Source organism: Nyctereutes procyonoides, unplaced genomic scaffold (assembly GCF_905146905.1).
Source record: "Nyctereutes procyonoides isolate TBG_1078 unplaced genomic scaffold, NYPRO_anot_genome, whole genome shotgun sequence".
NCBI classification, from domain to species: Eukaryota; Metazoa; Chordata; class Mammalia; order Carnivora; family Canidae; genus Nyctereutes; species Nyctereutes procyonoides.
Window position 1 is genome coordinate 40,827,814 of NW_026575146.1, and position 19,763 is coordinate 40,847,576.

General features: G+C 43.3%; 1 protein-coding gene across 3 annotated transcripts in view; it reads right to left on the reverse strand.

The window, feature by feature from the left end:
* The window catches only part of NTRK2 (neurotrophic receptor tyrosine kinase 2), a 331,718-nt gene that overhangs the window by 48,437 nt on the left and 263,518 nt on the right, over nt 1-19,763 (reverse strand). For all 3 annotated transcript variants that reach the window (XM_055309668.1, XM_055309666.1, XM_055309669.1), the window contains 2 exons: nt 19,338-19,510; nt 13,710-13,944 (listed from right to left, as the gene is read on the reverse strand). In XM_055309668.1, coding sequence (XP_055165643.1) covers nt 13,710-13,944; nt 19,338-19,510 — 408 coding nt within the window. The remainder of the gene's footprint in view (nt 1-13,709; nt 13,945-19,337; nt 19,511-19,763) is intronic.

The window sequence follows — 19,763 nt, forward strand, 5'->3', positions numbered from 1 at the left end:
ATGACATGTGTTTCATGCCCAGGCAGATAGTTATGACTCGTTATGGATGACAAGAGGTAAGCAAGTGATAGCTCTGGACCAACCACAAAGAAATAAAGCAAGAATATTACATAGAAATGAAAGTGTGCTTCCTGTGGTAGCAGCTGATGTTGCCTTTAAGGGCATAGTAGTAGGAACACAGAGTTCAGATCAGCAGGCAATAGGGATCTTTTGACATTCTCAAAGACCTCATAACCACCGCTTCTATCCTGGGAAAGATGACCAACAGTGTATGAAAAGCGGCTGTAAAACACTCATGGGAGGTAAGACATGAATTCAGGAGACATGAAGGGAAGGAAAGGGTGGTGGTCAATGTATGTGCCCTGAAGGCAATATCTTGGGACTATTCCACAAAGATCTGAGACAGTGCTTACATTTCTAGGAACTCATCCCAGATTCAAGGATGTTTATCTGAGACACATTCCTCCACACACAGAAGGAATATGCCATAGGATTCAGCTTTGCATACTTTACACTTTCAATAGTGGTTTTATGACAGCATTAAGTAGCAGGCAGATTTTTTTATCATTTAACTAAGATGGGAGGTCAGGTTCAGAAAAGTATAATGAGTTGTTTAAAGTCATACACTGCATACATATTGCAAGTTAGAATAGATCCAGGTTTGCTGTTGGTCGGTTTCCATGTTCCTTGGCATATTCTCCAGATTTGGAATCTGGAAAGATTCCAGAATCCCTCCTTAAGAAGTTCAGATTGGCTTTCCTAAAACCCTTTCCTGATCTAAAATGTTATGGTTCAGAAATCTAAAGTATCCCTTTTCCTCCTCCACCCAATAAAGCTTTAGGACTTTTGTCTTACACAGTAAGCCACTATTCTAGATGAACCTGTTATGACCACTATGGACAGAGCTCTGTCCATACCAGGTGACACCTCTACCAGGTGATACTTTTCCAATTGCAGGATGAAGACAAATGAGCCTGAGGGTATCAGGGAGATTCAAAGTGAGAAGAGCATGGATTTTTCCTTCTAGAACAGGGGTTCAGATGTCAATTCTGCCACCTGGATAAAGTGTGGCATCTCAGGAAAGTGACTTCACCTCTCTGAATATTAGTTTCCTCATCTGTATTGTTAGAGATTGATAGGAAGGTTACATCTCAAATTGAGATGTAAAAGGAGGCCAATAAATGTTAGTCTTCCTTACAAGACCCAAGATCAACCCTCTAAGACATTAACAAGAGTCTTATATAGTTGCAGTCCTTTCCTACAATGAAGCTTAAAGAGTTTTCTGGAATAAATTCACCTCTGCCCTTAAAGACTTTGGAAGAATTCAAGTATCTCTGGTAGCCAAAAGAAAACATACTAATCCTGGACTTAACTCACTCTGCAGTTTCACTGTGGGGCAACTCTTCCTTCTATGCCCTTAAAATTGTGCAACATTCCTCTACACCCTTGCAAAACCCAGGAAGTTTTCTGTGCCATATGCACAGGCAAGGCATGAGCCTCAAGTCCTCCTCAGCCTCCGCTGCCGCTTCCCCGTCATCAGCAACATGTGAATGAACCAAATTATCTCCAGAGCTGAGGGCGTGGGCCACAGAGCCAGGCTCCGCCGTCAAAGGAGCCCAGCGTCATGTTCTCCACCCCCTTAGGAGATGGCTGATGCTGTCGTAGGGCTGTGAGGGAGGAAGCTGGCCTGGAAATGCCATGTAGGGAAGAAACTGTTCCATTTCAGTGTTAGGATTCTAAAATAGCTGCTAATAAAAAGCCTTCATACTGTGACACTTCAATACAGACACCCACAAGGATACCTTAACAAGCTGTTTGACTCCTTACAAGCCTTTTCTTGCTGCAGGGCCCCCACCAGTCACCCACACAGATATACAACCATGCAGTGACAGAGAAGGCCAGCAGGGGTCTGCCTAGACTGCAGGCCAGCCCAGGCGACCTAGCTCCTTGCAGGAGGAAGGCATTGCTGCTCTGATGTCGGCTTGTCCTGGAGCATGTCGCCTGACTTTGAACTTCCTGCTTATTCTGTCTCTCTTTCTTTCCTCATGTTGTCTTTGACAAAACTTATCTCGAGAATGAGCCAAGCTCACCTCCTCGGTTGAGGGGGGGATACTCAAAGACCAATTCAAAGATGCCATGGTTCAAAGAATCCGGAAAAAGAAGAGTAGGGTATGATCTCATGATAGTGATTACAATTTAGTCTTTACCATTGGAAGTCCTAAAAATCCATCAACTACTATAATACTATCTCCATCAGGAAAATAATGGGTCAGGTTTGAGAAAAATTTTAACAGCACCTATCTTATTTTTGAAGCTTGATAATTAATGTTACCCTTTGAATGTTAGCATAGACGAGACCATGTTTTGTCCTTAGCTACTTTCTATGGATGCTGCTGATTAGGACCAATGCAATTTTTAAACTTGGCTACACATCAGACTTTACCTAAGAAGCTTGTTAAAAATAAAAATTCCTAAATTCTCATCCCTCCCATTCCCAGATGCTAAATTACTATATCTAAGGTGATGTTCAATAATCAAAATTTTGATGAAAGCACTCTGAACTATTGAGATATGCAGGTAAGCTCAGGAACTTATATAGTGGGGAGCTTTTTAGTACCAGGTAAGATAACACTGCTATGCCTCTGTTAGAATAGAAGGAATTTGTCATACAGGCAGACATCATAAATAACTTGGGTTTAAAAATTCTCTTAGTGGAGCCCAAATTAGGATGTGTTTTGATCTGGTAAGTAGAATTTCTCAATTTATATACCTGTAATAAATTCTTATGACCAATAGAATAATCAGCATGAGAAGCTGCCACAGCTCTGCAAAGGGATAAATCTTGTTGTTTTCTGACTTCATATACATCCAATATTAGGTTAGGTGGTTGTAACAATTTCTGAGAGTTTTATGGTTTTTCATATCTGGACAAATAGACCAAGAAGAAATGGGAAATAACTACTAGAGGTTAGAATTCTATGTTTTACAGAGACTTGAGAAAGGAAGTCAAGTCATACCTGAAATCAGGAGATCTTTCCATCCCGAAGACCCACCACGGTGGACAGGATCTTTACTTTCAAACACTTCCAAGAAGAATATCATACCATCTTTCTCAGAACCCCTTTTAGGCAGTTATAATCAGTAACAACCTAGTAAGTGCCTCATACAATGTGAGATGTTATGGAGGTCAATATTAGAAGTTACACATTCTGCCCAAGAATCATGTGTAATCAGGCCACTGAGTCAGTTATAATTTCAGTCACATATAATAGTCTTTAAGTTCCAACAACACCCTCACCAACTATTCTTTTTTTAAGACCCAGGTCAAATCCTGTTTCTTCCAGATAACTTGCCAGATTTCATCCCACATCCTAATAAAAATCAAATTATCTCTACTCATAACATGTAGCACACTACATAGTATCACAGTGACTTATTTATGTGTTTTTCCCCAGGAGACATGTGATCTTCTTCAGAGGACAGAAGGGGTCTCACTCAGTATCTACAAATTGAAGAGGCATGGCTAAGAACAATACATGCACTACCATCTTGGGCTAATTCAGTCATTTATCCATCCAAGGTGTTCTGTCCCTGAGCATAGGACGAAGACTGTGGGAAAATGTAAAAGGTGTGGGGCATTATTAAAATTCAGCATATATATATATATATATATATATATATATATATATATATATAATTTTACCAAAGCCTTCTTGAATCAATTCACAATTTGAGCCTGGGGAATCTCTCAGAAGTAACAGGGAAGCTAAGATAATTTCCTCTTACTCAATACTCACTGGAGATGGAGAAAAATCTACTCTCCTACTTAAGTTATAATCTTGTGTAGGCAGGAAAACTTTAATTGTAGAAGAAGTATTATGTAAATGTAAGTTATTTAATTAAAAAGGAAAACAAAGCCCTTCACAGGAAGTAGCTGTTCTAAAGAGGTGGGAGAACTTGTTTTCTTTGCTGCAGCTTATAAGTGGTTCACTAATAGATTTTTGGAATGACATATTCATCATCAAGAGAGACAGCAACTGTCTTCTGCTTCTATTCAAGGTGCAGTAACAGAGAAGAGATTTACCTTCTCATGTGAAACAACTACAAAATGGCTTAAATTCATATGAAATTATTATTTTTAAGACACTAGATAACAACAAGAGGCAATGATCCCTGAGAAATGAGGAACAAATGTGATGAGTCCTATGATTGTTAAGTTTAATTCATTGAAAGAGACAGAGGTGGGGAAGAGCAGATGGAGCCCAGCAAGCCTCCTAAGTTGAGGAGTTAGGAGCTGGGAGTCTGGGGAGATCAAGGTAGCCCGAGTGGAAAAGCCAGAATTCCAGAAATGGGAGAGCTGCACACAGAGGGAATTCTGAAGATCTGCAGAGGGAGCTCCTTGAGTATTCAGCTGAGTGCTGATGCATGCATGCACATGTGGACACAGGGGCTGGGAAAGAACTACCACAGAAGATGAGTGGAAACAGTGCCCGGTGCTCACATGGGATCAGAGATAGTGCTGGTTCCCATGAAGCAGGATGAAAACCTCATGATTCATGGGTACTTAGGTAGACTACCTGGTAGATCTTGCCTCAGTTGTAAGGAATTAATAGCTCCAAAGTAAGCACTGGTCTCATCCTGCCTAATCTTAATAGCATCACACAAAGGGATCAAACTGTTTCAAGGCAATATAAACACATGCCAGAACAGAGCTCAAAAATGTTTGTAGGAATGCAAAAATATCCATCATCAAACAAGATAAAATTCACAATGTCTGGCATCCAATCTAAAATTACCGGGCATACAGAGGAGCAGAAAAATATGACTCATAATTCAGAGAGAAATCAACCAAAGGAAATTGATCCAGGACTGGCACACACGTTAGCACTACAAACAAATATTTTGAAACATTATTATAAATGTATTCCATATGTTTAAAATGTTAACTAGAGGCATGGAGGATATAAGAAAGGCTATAATGAACTTCTAGAAATGAAAACTATAATGTATAAGATGAAAATATACACTGGCTGGGAATAATGGAAAAGTAGACATTGAAGAAGAAAAGATGATGAAACTTGAAGATACAGTAATAGAAAATATCCAAAATGAAACACCCAAAGAAAGAGAGAATCCAAAAACATGAAAGATTTCAGGGAGCCATGAGATAGTTTTAAATGGCTTAATGTAAGTGAAATTGGAATACCTTGGTGGTGAGTGGAGGAAAGAGAAGAAATATCTGAACAAGAATTGGTCAAAACATTTCCAAATTAATGGAAACTATAAGCCCACAAGTCCAAGTTATCCAATGCATCCAAGCTCAAGAAATATGTACCAAGGCACATTATGTAATTAGATTTCTTAAGACCAGCAATAAAAACATTATTTTTAAAGCAGCCAGAAAAGAAGAAGCATTGCATACAGAGGACTAAAGATCTCCCACAAAGAAATTCCAGTAATTTTGTTTTTTAGCAATGGTTATATGCCACTTCAATTCAGTTTTCCCAACAAACTTTAGTATTTATTTATTTATTTATTTATTTATTCATTCATTCATTCATTCATTCATTCCCAACAAACTTTAAAGGCAAGAACTCACTTCCAATAAAAAGACAGAGGCCATGAGGGTAACTAAGGTCAGTATGACATAATTTTCTTTATTCTCTCCAAAGCCATTCACTTTTGCTTCCTTTCTTTCCACAGTAGAATCGCAGTTTTGTTTAAGTCTTTTACTGAAAGGTCACAAATCTCTTGGTTCCTTCTTCCTTGTGGTAGAATCTCAGTTTTGTCTAGGTGTTTAGTAACAAGCCATTGATCTCTGTAAATTTGCCCAGCTCTTAGTCTTGACCCACCTGTGACCTGGGAAGTGAATGGAGGAGTCTGCAGAGGGGATGTTCTGGGAAAGATTTACTTTCTGATGAGAAGAGTGTATGCAAGGAGAAACTGCTCCCTGAAACTGCTCTGCCTCTGTTCTTCTCTAAGTGAAGTTTGGATGTGTTTGGAGTTGCTGCAGCCATCTTGCAGCCGTGAGGAAAAGACCAAGAAACTATCAAGTGCCAGTCCATAGCTCTGACACCGGGCAGCCTGGGAGCCAACCAGAAACTGCCCACCTGTGATGTGAACTCCTTGTCATTAAGCGAAAATGACTCTTTATTTGTTTCAGCCACTGCTAGTAGCATATTGATACCTTTGGTTAAATTCATTCTTCATTGATAGAAGCATAAGATTAGAAAAGAGAAATCAGATTTGAACCTTCACCTTTAGGACCTCAGCCTGATGTTCTTTCCTCCATACCCCCGCTAACATTTGTTGCCAGCTTCCTCTTTTAAGGGGCTCTGATCTCAGTGATGAAAAAAAAAAAAAAACATGGAATGTCATGAGTGTGACAAAGCTAAAGCCTGACTGTTTCAAAAACAGGGGAGAAGGGCGAGGAAGTACCTGCTAAAGATGCCTCTCAGCACCTGGAGGAATCAGAGTCCCTCTGGCCCATCTGAGCCGATGAGCTATGGCCTACCTTCGTTCCCAGAGCACCTAACAGCTCACTTAATTTCTGTGGATGCACTTTTATGGACAAAATGAACAGGCTAGTGATCTCAGGAATAAGGGACTCAGGAGCCTGAAAAAACATGGGAGATTTATTCCATGTCTTGCTAACAGTCTTGACTAGTCCTGGGAAATGAATAGGACCAGGGGACCTGGACAAAGAATTAGCAGGCCAGCTCTTCCCTGCTGGCTTCGGCCACTTTCCATACCCCTTCTTGAAAGGTCACATGGCACAGTGACAGATGAAAGGCTCTGAGGAGTTCTGCAGCAAGGAAAACGATCGCTAGGCTTGGTGATCATCGATCTCTTTCACTGGCAAACACCCCCCGACAGCTCAGGGAACCCAGTTTGAGAGACGCTGTTCTGCTATACAGGAGTGGGGATTTGGGGGTCCGTTGGGCAGATCTACTTTCATAAGGTGACAGAATGCAATCTGACATGTTTCTCTCTGGCATAAAAACTCTCAGTGGCTCCCTGCTGCCAAAAGGACCAGGTCCAAAGTCTTTGGCATGGTAAACAGGTCCCTGAGAAATCTGATAATAGCTTCAGCAGCCTACTTTGTTAGCCTGCCTGCAAAGGTTGCAGGCAGAGGGGCCCCCATTCCCTGGCCACACACCATGATGTTTACACTACCATCTCTTTTCATAGCTTCCTCCTATGCCAACAATGTCTCCCTCCCCACCTGGCCAGGGCCCTCTTGCCAATAGAACTATTTGGGGTTCATATCTTATATACGAGCTCAAATGTCACATCTCTGCGAACCCTACTCTGATTTCCCAAAGTAGGCTGGTGGCTTCCTCTTTGTGTACATGTCTCTAATACAGCATTTATCACGTTATTACATGGGCAAGAACTCCAAGTCACAGCCCACATGTCTTTTTTATCTGGATGCCTTTAGTGTCTCGTAAAGCATCTAGCTTATAGTAGCTGTTTCATACATCTGTGTCCAAAAAATGAATGGATGCATGCAAGGACACTCACCCACCCTTTTGCTACGCCAAAGCATATGTGAAAGGCTCTTAGGAAGGCTTGAATACAAATTAAGCCAATTTAGAATCTTGAAATAATTTATGCAAATCTAGTTTAATATAGAATTCGTCTGAACTCAATGTTCTGATTTCTCCCCAGCAGACAGGTTCCTCTGAACTGTGCTCTCTCTGACTGTGGTATGAAACATAAATGGAAGATGATTTCACGAAATAAATAAGCTCTTAAGTTTCTGGGGCTACTTTAATCAAAAGAAGTCTAATAGAAAGGTCTATTAACTGTTCATGTGGAAGTTGAGCAATTGTGTAGTATATATTAAGAGGGAAAATAAGGAAATGATGTATGCAAAGAAGAATTAATGACACAGAGGACATTCCTCTTTTAGGAAGGGACTTTGCTGCCTCTTAAAATGAACAATGTGCCTGGTTCAAAGGTTCTAGGCAGAGTATACCAGAGGAAGGTTTTTGTTTTTTTGTTTTTTGTTTTTTACTATAGTATAAGAGCAAATAAATTTTAGCTCTGGGATTGCTACTAAAAAAAAAAAATAGTCGGAAGTAAGGACACCTCTATATCCCTACCTTTACTTCCTGAAGCCAGTATTCCTAGCCTCAGGGCCAGGCCCATCTGCAAATCCGAGTATCTTCTTTATTCTTCTACAGGGCTGAAAAGTCACACTCATAAAGGGTTTTCTTGATACGTATCCTGTTCAGCGATCATGCATTGACGGCCCAATATGTGCCATGCCCAGGGACACATGCCCATTTGTCTCTACAGATACAAAGATGTGTTAAGACTTGTCTTCTCCCTGCTCCCAAAGTAGTGAGAAGACACATATATGAACAAATTTCCCTGGTGCAATGTGCTCTATGCTATAATGCTTATTTATTTGTTTATAAGTGAGAATGCATTTATTAGTCAGATATATTTTTTGAAATTCGCATATAGTTGACACACAATGTTTTAGGTGTACAACATAGCATAATGTATGAACTTTGTCTAAACACTATGTTGTACTGCTTATTTATATGATGCATGGAGGTATCATGGATTTGTGAGTATTTATTCTGCTTGGAGGAAGTCTGGGAGGAGATGGAACAGGAACTGCCTCTTAAGAATTAGCACCCTCTATGTTCTTCATAGAGGGAATGACATTGGTATTTTACACAACAATTCACCAAGAACATTTATGGAATGAGTCAAGATTGTTCTATCAATCTATCAATCAATCTATTTGTCAATTGATTTATCTAGAAGTGCTCATATTACGTAAAAATATTCCTTAAAAATAAACACATATTTCAATACCAAGATTTGCAAGTTATCTCTTGATTATGTCTCACGTGTTTGTCTGGTTCTGGAGTTACATGTCTTCCCCTCATTTCTGAGGTTCAGGACTTCATCTTCCAGTTGATATTAAAATTCAAATCAGTTCTTCTTGCTACTTGTTACATCAGCTGATTTCAGTAAAATCCATCTTCTTTTCTCTCTGCAGTTAATAAACTGGTATTGAGCAACTGAAGATGATTTCTTAGTCACTGTCACTGGTGTCACTTAAATACTTCAGGATTCTGATCATGGCCCTGCTTAGCTGATATATACTCATTTGCTTTTTTGAAGGTCCACCATAAATCAATTTGCCTATTCTGCTTCCTTCTTTTTCCTCCTTAAGTGGAAGATGAATTAAAGGATAGGATTTCTTACCACTTCAATGTAAAGCTAAAGCCGAAAGGGAAACAAGATTTAGAAGCTTGAATTTCAGATCTTTAGGCTCTCTACTCACCAACAGATCACATTCATTTTAAGCACATGTTGGACCCAAACAGTGAAAACCACCAAAGTGCACATTAGAAAAGTTGCAGTAGATCCACTTTGGCCCAGTAATGACCAAGTAGAGTGAGATCGTGGGTCTCTGACAGGCAGAAATCTGGTTCAGATGTTTCCTAAGTGCTAGGTTTTGCCAGTGGAAGGAAGCAATAAAAACCAAATAAAAGATTGGTACTGCAGAGCTGCTAATTAAAACAATTCAGAGGACATAAATGCTAGAGTAATTTTGAACCCACCATATCAGGCTGGTTTCAATGCAAATGTACTGCTCCGATTTCTCCCTTCATTGGGAGGATATAATTAGTTCGGCTGTAACAGGGTAGAAGCCTTAAGGCAGCCATTTTCTGGTGCTGCCAGCTCCCCCATGATGGAGGAACAGCTGCCACATGCCCCTCCTGCCACAGATTGCACAGAGCTGCACAAGGCTGCTCATAAGGCACCATGAGCAGAAGGTTCAGGTTGCCAATGGGTTTGGCTCTTACTTAGATAAGGGACATGTTACTCCTCAACCTAGTTGACTCCAGGACCAATCATCATCCTTCTAGATAAGGGAGCTTTGGCTGATACAAAAATCCTCCCCTATTGCTATGACAGAACAGATTTTTAACATTGGTGATGACAGCCCACACCAGCTACAGTAAGCAGCTCCTCACCCTGGGGTTTGATGCAGGTTGGGGGAGGACAGGAAGAGAATAATGAAGAAAAACATCCTTAAGATGCTTGCACATAAGAAACTGAAGCTTTAAAGAAGTCACATTCCCCAGCTATGGTGACAGAGAGAAAAGATGCCACAATGGGAAGGGGCCTGAGGTAGAGCTTAGAGATGATCCAGCAGGTGGATAACTAGTGGGAAAGCAAGAATGTTTTGGGAAACAGCCACTGAAAGATGGTGCTAGAGTTCAGGTGCAGAATTGACAATAGCTTATGTTTGTGCATTGAACAAACCCAACAAAATGGAGCCCACTGATTTGCTTTGGATATTTTTAATAAGTGAAAATATTCTACAAATGATTTCTAGGATAATAAATAGTTTCATGGAACCAAGAAGTGAACTATTATTTGTTTTCCGAGGCTACTATCAAATTGTCAGTTCTTACATCCATCATCTGCTTTCCTGCCCACTCCTGCCCACCCTCACCTATAATAGAGGCCAAAGTAAGGCTGCTTCTTTTTCCTCATCCTTAGTGGGAACAACAAATAGCCAAATGAACATATAGATCTCCCAGCCACGACTGCTTAGTATTCATGGTGAGACAGGGGTGGGGGATGGGGATACATAAATGTGGCATCTGAAGCACATTTGCTAATGATTAAAATAGCAAGAACATTTGACAAAGAAACTGGAAATTATTTCCTCTGATCAATTCAGAAAAAAAAATACTTTGGGAAAATGTCACCTAAGTGGTAGATTTTCTTTTTAGTAAATGGTAACAAAATAAAGTAGATAAAAGATTTAGACACTTTTATAATGTGCATAAATAATCCAGACTAACTTCTTATGTTCATAATAATGGTCACTATTTTGCTAGTATTGTTCTTTTGAGACTTTTTTAAAGGCATGAGATATAATTCATATATATAATCTAAAGGTAATAATATTTACCTTTCAATGATTATTATATATTATCATTATATATTATATATTCAATGATAGTATATTGGTAAATATATTAAATAACCACCACCACCACCATACACTTCTAAAACATTTTCATCACCCTAAAAAGAAACTCCATATCCAGTAGCAGTCATTCTTCATTCTCCATCCTCCAAGCCATTGGCAACCACGGATCTACTCACTGCCTCTATGGATTTGCCTATTCTGGACATTTCATATGAATGGAATTCTATCTTTTGAGTCTGGCTTCCTTCATTTACCATAATGGTGGCATTAAGGTTCAATCCTGTTGGATCATGATTCAGTACTTCATTTCTTTTTACTGGTGAATAATATCCTGTTGTATGGGTCACCACATCTCATTTATTCATTCACCAGTTGATGGACATTTAAGGTGTTCCCAGTTTTTAGCTATTATGAATAATGCTGCCATGAACATTAATGTACAAATTTTTCTGTGAAAACACGATCAGTTCTCTTAGGTATATACCTAGGAGTGGAATCACGGAATTAGATGATGAGTCTGTGTTGAACATTTTGGGAAACTGCCAAACCATTTGCAAAGCAGCTGCACCATTTTGCGTCCCACCAGCACTGTATCTAGGCTCCGATTGCTCCACATTCCCGTTAACACTTACTATTGTCTGTCTTTATCACAGAATCCCAGTGAGTGTGAAGTGATACTCATTGAGGCTTTGATTTACATTTCCCCAATGACTAACGATGTTGAGTATTTTTTCATGTGCTTATAGGCCATTTGTGTATCTCCTTTGGAGTGCCTCTACTTAAAATTGTTTTTTTACTTAAGTGATCTTTCCACTACTGATCACTTCTATCTTTTTTCCTCAGATTCATTTTTTTCTAGAGATTATAGGAGAGGACACTGGATTCTACCTGGTTAGGCTGTGGCTTTGGGAATGAAGCATGATTTTGTCCATTTGGATAATGACAAAGTTGAAAACATTTGTTGAGTACTTATTTTGTGCCAAGCATTATAAGACCTTTATTAACTTACTGCTAAAGAGAAAGTTGTTGCTTGGGCCACATGCTTCTTCCTTCGATGCTCATCAGGAACAGCAGAATTTTTCTTTAGGGAAACACTCAAGCGGTTCTTCATCTCTTGAGACAGGGAAACATCCTCACCCCCACCTCCCACCAAAAGAAAAGAGCTAACAGTGGAGATGCATATATTAGTAGGGAAAATTTCCCGCCATGTTTTAGATATTTAGAAGAGACTAGTCATCTCTAGACTCAACAGGTACTTCAAAGCTCCATTTTGAACACTTGTAGTTAAGACCATTCTCCTGTTTTCTACAGAGACACCCAAGAAAATCCTTTTCAGTTTGGTATCCACTCTCTTTTGCACCACAGACTGTGGACAATGCTTATCAAGGTGGCAAAGGAAGAAACCCCACAAAACAATCTACAGAAGAATATGCAGCAAAGCACTGGATTTATTTTCATAGACTACTTATAGAGATGTTGGCTTAACTAAAATGCAGAGGCATGAGAACTGGGTAAGGCTGCAGAGAGGGGCGTAGGAAACAAACAGACTAAGATCCTCAAAAATAAATCATAAAGGGAGGGATGAAGGTGAGGAAAGACATTGTTTCTACCAAGTCTTATCTTATGAAAGCTAGGGGAGTTATATGGTTTTCCATCTTAGGCTATGTACACACAAGACATTTATTCCTTTTCTCTCTTAGTTTCTTCCTCTGCCCTTGAAAATCAAGCAAAACCACAGTAAAACCAAACTGAGGATTTGAAATGTCCTATTACCTCAAATCTTCACTTTCAATGTCATGACTTCAGGGTTTCCAGAAATGCCCTTTTCTTCTCCTCCCCAAGTTCCAAATCTATCTTGCTAAAGGGACCAGTTCCAGGTACAGGGGATCTGAATTGTTTCTGCAACTCTAACCTTTAGTGTTTCTAGTGGTGGAACCCCCACCAGCCAGAGGAGGCACTATTTGGGGAGGAGGGGAGGACAGAACCTCTTACATGTCACAAAGAAGGCCAATAGCTAATCTACTTTCAACCAAGATGGTTCTGCGTGGGAACTTCCAAGGTCTGTGGTGCTGTTATTTATGTGAAAAAGTTCATCTTCAGCCACACCCTCAGACAAAGGCTCCAGGCATAATTTCACAGAATCAAATACAAATGCCAGAATCCTTTAACCTTGTGTCATCCAGGAATTCCCACAAGCCCTTGGGCTTCCCTGGCAGAACCCTGATGTTGAGGGCTTTTCTCCTGGAGATATCACACACAGCTCTGGAGCACTGTGGAAAGAGCATGATGGGTTTTATGGGGTGAATTGTGTTCCCCCAAATTTGCACATGGAAGCCTTAACCCTCAGGACCTCAGAACATAGTTGTGTTTGGGTGTTGAAAGAGGTGATTTGGTGAAAATGAGACTGTGGGTGAGCCTTCTTCCAATCTGTCTGGTGTCCTTAGAAGATGAGGACATTTAGACACAGAGAGAGACAGCAGGGGTGCACACACAGCAAAAAGACCACGTGAGCATGCAGAGAAAGGTGCTGTCTGCAAGCCAAGAAGAGAAGTGTTCAGAGAAAGCCACCCTGCCATCACCCTGACCTTGAACATTTACCTTCAGAGAAAATAAACATCTGCCATTCAAGCCCTTTAGTCTGTGATATTGTGTTACAGCAGCCCCAGCAAATGAATATAACAGACTCTGGGAAAGAGGGCCCTGGGGACTCCTGGTGGGGGCAGCCACTCACCCTGTAGTAGTCGGTGCTGTACACGTCCCGGGACATCCCGAAGTCCCCGATTTTCACCAGGAGGTTCTCGCCAACCAGGCAGTTGCGGGTGGCCAGATCTCGGTGCACAAAGTGCTGGGATGCCAGGTAGACCATTCCTGCTGCTATCTGCTGGGCGATGTGCAGCATCTGGGACTGGGTGAGCTCCGTCGGCGGGTTGCCTTCGGCCATCAGCACAGCATCAGGCCCGTGGGCCCTGCAGAGGACATGGTAAGTGTCGCTGGAGCCTCAGCTCTCTCCTCCAGGGGCCCCGTCTCCAATGAGCTGTGGGAGCTCGAGGGCTGCCTGACTTAGCTAAAGGGCAGGGGGGAGATGCTTCACTCACAAGTGCACCCCTAAAGCTTTGAGAGCACCCAGGCTCCAATTCCCAGGAAATCTATAATTCTCGGGGCCATCTGGGCCTGAATGGTACCCTCCTACACACACACACACACACACAGGTCTGTGTTTTTGGGGCTCCAGAGCTAGCATGGGGCCAGGCACTGGCCAGAGCCCAGAGCCCACTGAAAAGCAATGGAGTAAAATACATGAACAAAAATAAAATAAACCAAAACCAAAACATAGGGTGAGAGTTTGGCTCTATTAGAGCAATGGGTCATCATGCCCCAGTGGGAGCCCCAGCCTTCCCCTCCTGTCTCCCAGCTGCAGCTGAGCACCCCTCACCTGGGCCAACGCCTCCTGAGTACCCCCACCAGGGCCAGAGCTCTGCAGCTGGGCTCGGTCTCAACAAGCCGCCCTTGTCTCCCTCAGGCCCAACTGAGCAAAATCCCAGGGCACCTCAGCCTGGACATTCATTCCCTGTAGAAAATCCCATCTCCTGCCCACCCCTCCCTCGACCTCCAGCTCCACATGTGTACTGGCCACCACATGGAGAGCTCCGGAATCACAACACATTGAATCTTTCCCTGGGCCTAGATTATTCTTTACACTATGGCAGGGGTAGGGGTGAGGTGTATGGTATCGTATATCTTCTTTTCCTTCTATCTCATACACTTGGCCTTCTCCCAGCTGTGTGATGACTTAAGGCATCTAAACACCGGCACACGTTTCAGGGAGAGGAGCATCCTCATCTCAGACGAGCCTTGAGCCCCATTAGTCCCCTGCTCCCAGCTCCTGAGTCCTGCCACAACTGGTGTCACTGCTGCCTGATGGCCTGAGGGCAAAGAGTAAAGGGTCCTTCTCTTCTGGAAGTGGTGGTGGAGCGGTCAAAGGGCTGCTCCTTACCAGAGGCAAAAAAAGGAATAAGATTCCTTCAGGACAGCTGGAAGTACTCAAAATAAATATAGAAGTTTTTTTTTTTCAGATTTTATTTATTCATGACACACACAGAGAGAGAGAGAGAGAGGCAGAGACACAGGCAGAGGGAGAAGCAGTCTCCCTGTGGGGAGCCCGATGTGAGACTCGATGCCAGGATGCCGGGATCACAACCTGAGCCAAAGGCAGATGCTCAACCACTGAGCCATATAGTAGATTTTAAATGGATTTTAAAGTGGACAATCCCACCTGCAGGGCTCCAGAGCTGTATGAGTATTTGAAAACAGAAAGGGTCAGAATTATCCCAGAGCACCCTGCTCCTTCTGCGTCTCCCCGCATCGGGCCAGCCCCACCTTGGTTGGACTGTCCCCACCGGCATTTGTGTGCCCCCTTCTCTGGGCTCCAGCCTCCCCCCCCCCGCCCCCGTGCTTCCACCTTCACTGGATTTCCAAATCTTTCACTCTTTTTTTCTCAGAGAACAAGCACTAGATGGGGAGAGGGGAGTGTTCCACCATCAAGATCTAGGGAAGCCTCTAAACTCATCCCAGTCTGTAATGTCCTCATCAGTCAAACAGACAAAGGGCTATGAGGCTGGGCGATCATATAGGTCTCTCGTATCTCTAAATATCTGGGTCGAACCATCCCCAGGGAGGAGCTTCCTGGGCTTGTGCACACTTCACCTCGGTTTAAACCACAGCCCCATATGCCCCTCGTCACACTGAGAAGCCAGCCATGTGGGGAAATGCCTCGGGGATCTCTTCCCCTCAAAACTGCTCCCCTGTGGTGGGCAAGGCTCTGGGGATCCAAAATGAAATTGCGTCCTAAGACGCTGGCAGTGACCTCAGGTGACCTGCAGCGCCTCTGCAAGGTTTCCTCATTCCATCCCCACCGCACCCTCCTAAGCTCACTGATAGGAGCAGTAGGGAGACTCTGCTTGTGAAGAGCTTTGTGGCTTTTGTGGAGAGCCAGCAGGAGCTACTGCGCAAAGTTGCTCTCCCCAGCCTGAGGGGGCAGGGGGGGGGGGATGGTTTCCCTATGGCAGGAGACAAAGACCTGACTGTGACCTCAACACCAGCAGAGACCTGGAAGAGCACACGAAGGAAGAGAAATCCTGAAATATCCAGAGAATCCAGGCCAGGATGTGACCTTCATAGATTTAAATCCAAGAGTGAAATACGATGTTGCTCACTTGCCAGGACCTTATTTCAGCCCCTGGCACCTAGACCCCTCCAAGACTTTGTCCGTAGGAAAGACTCTGGAGAAGAGGCAGCAGTAGAGACTGGTGCCACAGGCCACCTCTGCACAAAGCCCCAGGCTCCAGGATCCTCTGAGACACCTGAGGCCTGCACCTCTCCCAGGGCCTTCTGCACGCAGAAGGGGTGCAAGAGTGGGGCCAGCTTCTTAAGCCAGTTGTGTCCCCTGCTTGCTTTTGAGTTTTTGGACAAGCCTCCCTTTAATGAGAGAAACCTCTGCATGCTTTCTTTGAGCAGAAAATCTTGTAAAAAGAGGGCAGGCAAGTATTCTAAACAAGCTCTCAAGAGGAGTATAAATAAAGTGAAAAAAACAGCCTTCTGCTTCATTCCCCAGGTTACCCTGCAGCTCCTGGAAATAAAAACATATTTTACTCTTCTGGGAGACCGTGCCTTAAAAGGGGGGAAAATGCCATTACCACCCCAGCTTGAGAAGCTGGAAGGTTTAGTGGGCTTCTAATGAGGGAGCTGTTCACCTTTCCTTGGTTTCTTCTCCCCAGGTGGGTTACAGTCGGCACTTAGCCACACTGTCCAGCTCCAGAATCCTGCGGCATGCTCCTTTCTTTCTGAGTTTTTTTTTTTTTTAAGATTTTATTTATTTATTCATGAGAGACATACAGAGAGAGGCAGAGATACAGACAGAGAAAGAAGGAGGCTCCCTGCGGGGAGTCCAACGTGGGACTCAATCCCAGGACCCCAGGATCATGCCCTGAGCAAAGGCAGACGCTCAACCAGCCACCCAGGTGTCCCTCTTTCTCAGTTTTTTAATCGGCTACCTCACGAGGAAGCAGTGCGGTGCTTAAGGCTCTGAGTTTTACAGCCAGGGGCTGTGGGTTTGAAGCTCAGCTCTGTGATTCAGGTTGGTTTTTTGTTTTTGTTTTTGTTTTTTGGACCGTAAAAATGGGAATCATTGTAATAATAGTTTATGAAGTTTAACAAGTTAAACCACTTAGAATGCTTAGGAGGCTCAATAATACTAGCTGCTATTGCTTGAAAAAGCTTTATCTGACTTCCTCTTGTTGGAAGGGAATTCTGGAGAGATTCCAGAGGAGAACTGGCATCTCTTTGCAAGCAAGAATTATGTGTTATACCCATTTCCCAGCCACCCCAGCATAGGGCCTGGCCACGTTGGTACTCAATGTATGGCTTTGGGATGAATAAAAAGGGTGAGAGGAAATTGTAGACATCTGTCTTTATAGGACAGTGCCAATGACACTTAGGGACATGTTCATGGCATTTACGGGCTGCATCCCTTCCAGAAAGGGAGAACGGAGTGTAGTTCGCGGTACATTACTATGCCTAATTCTTGGCATTGAAAACCTCTTGTTACCAGAGTTCAGCAGATTCTGAAATCAAGCGGGAGAGATTTCTAATAGCTCCATGCCTTGTGCAAGATGCCCAGGGAGAATCAGGTGCTTGCTCCTTCTGGAAGCAGGAAGGAGAGCTAGGGAGAGGTTGGCTGAGCCAAAAGTGAAAGGATCAACACACACACACTTACACACATGCTTACAACATGCACACATATGCATATGCGCACAAGTACAGTGTGAGCTCACAGAAGCATTTAATTGCATCCAGGTGAAATACGTTTGTTGTATTACGCTATGTTTTTGGAAAGCACCATTTTTAATTAGAGAAGTAGCATAGAGCATGGGAACAAGGAAAAAAATACTTCTGTGAACAGTTAGACCTCCACCAAATGTAGCTCCTTTTCCTCCTTTCACATGAGGTCTGAAAGACAAAATCTATCTTCATCCCCTCTCCTATCACCTGCAAGAAAAACTGCTGACACTAAGTAATGTGTCGGGATGACTGTCTCTGAGCACCAAGAGTAGGCTACATAATCCTAATCTTATCTGGCATTCTCTCCCTACCCCCATAGTCATGAGCAAGGCAGAGAAGGGGGACTCTTCCCAGTAAAGGACAAACTAAATTGCACATGTATTCTTGAGCTTAGAGCTGGTAAAAGGGATCCAGGAGGTACCAACCACATGATGATATTTCTAAGCACAGCAGCATGCTGTCCCCCTCCACCGTTCTCTCAGTGATGGACTTATTAAACTGTAGTTTCTGAATTTTCAAGGCTGCCTGATGCCTGTTTCTGTGGAAAGCCCTTCTCGGGGCCCCCAGAAACTGGAGGAGAACAGAGAGGTCTAATGGGCATGGTAACACAAGAGATATAACATCAGGGCACCTGCGTGGCTCAGTGGTTGAGCATCTGCCTTTGGCCCAGGGCATGATCCTGGGGTCGGGGGATTGAGTCCCACATCGGGCTCCCCACAGGGAGCCTACTTCTCCCTCTGCCTGTGTCTCTGTGTCTCTCATAAATAAATAAAATATTTTTAAAAATTTAAAAAGAAGAGGTGTAACATCCCCAGGATTGCAGATCTCTCAACCTTGTGGTTCTGGGGACAATATCTATTGATTACCTATCATCACAATGATCCTGACATTCATCCTTAAGGTGGATATTATTATGCCCCTTTTACAGTTAACAAAACTGAGGCCAACATCTTTCCTGTGTCTCCTAAGTTTTACTACCTACCAAGATACCACAGGCCGCACACTTGCTAATCTTCCAAAGCTGAGGAGCAGCTACGTTAGAAAGAAAACAACATGTTAGGGCCGGAGACATGACATAGAGAGGGTCTGGCTCAGGCCTACCAGGGGAGTCAAGGCGGCTGGGTGGAGACCCACTCGAGCAGACATGGCCGCTGATGCAGACCGGGAGGGAGAAACCAGGATCCCAGCCCACACTGCTAGGACTGCTTCCTCTTTCCATTCATGGTCTTAAATGAGCATCTTCCATTTGTACCTCTGCTCACGGCAGAGAGAAGCATCACTTGACTCCCTTCACCCAAGAGTAAGTGGAATGGTTCTTTTCTTCTGTCCCTCACTCTTCTGTGGCCTCAGTTTCTTTCTCTGCAGAACATGTTGGTGTTGAAACCAAGATGGGCCATTCCAGAAAAAGTTCCAGGGGACCCTTGGCCCCTCCCAAGAACTCCCCATCCTCACCCTCAGGCTATCAGAACCACGGAGGCCTGCCCCCTCCCACGTCTCCCCCCACACCACCCCCACACCGCACCTGAGGAACTTGTTGAGGTCCCCGTGCTTCATGTACTCGAAGACCATGATGAGCGGGTCACCCTCCACGCAGACACCATAGAACTTGACGATGTGCTCGTGCTGGAGGTTGGTCAGCAACTCAGCCTCGCGGTGAAAGTCCTTGCGTGCGTTGTCACTGGCATCCTTCAGTGTCTGGGGACCAGGGGCAGACAGGGGAGAAAAATCAACACATCTCAGACTGAGCTTCCTATCAGCAAAGGGAAGCTTGTGTTGAGAAGGCGTTACTCTGGTGGGCCCCAAGCTTCCTGGAGGAGAAGGAAATTCATCTCATTTATTATACAAAAGATCAGAAAATGGCCTCATTCCCGAGGAAATACTGTTTGTATTAAAAACTGAGAAGTCCCTTATGGGTATGGGAGGATTTGCAGTTTATGAAGCGCTTGTA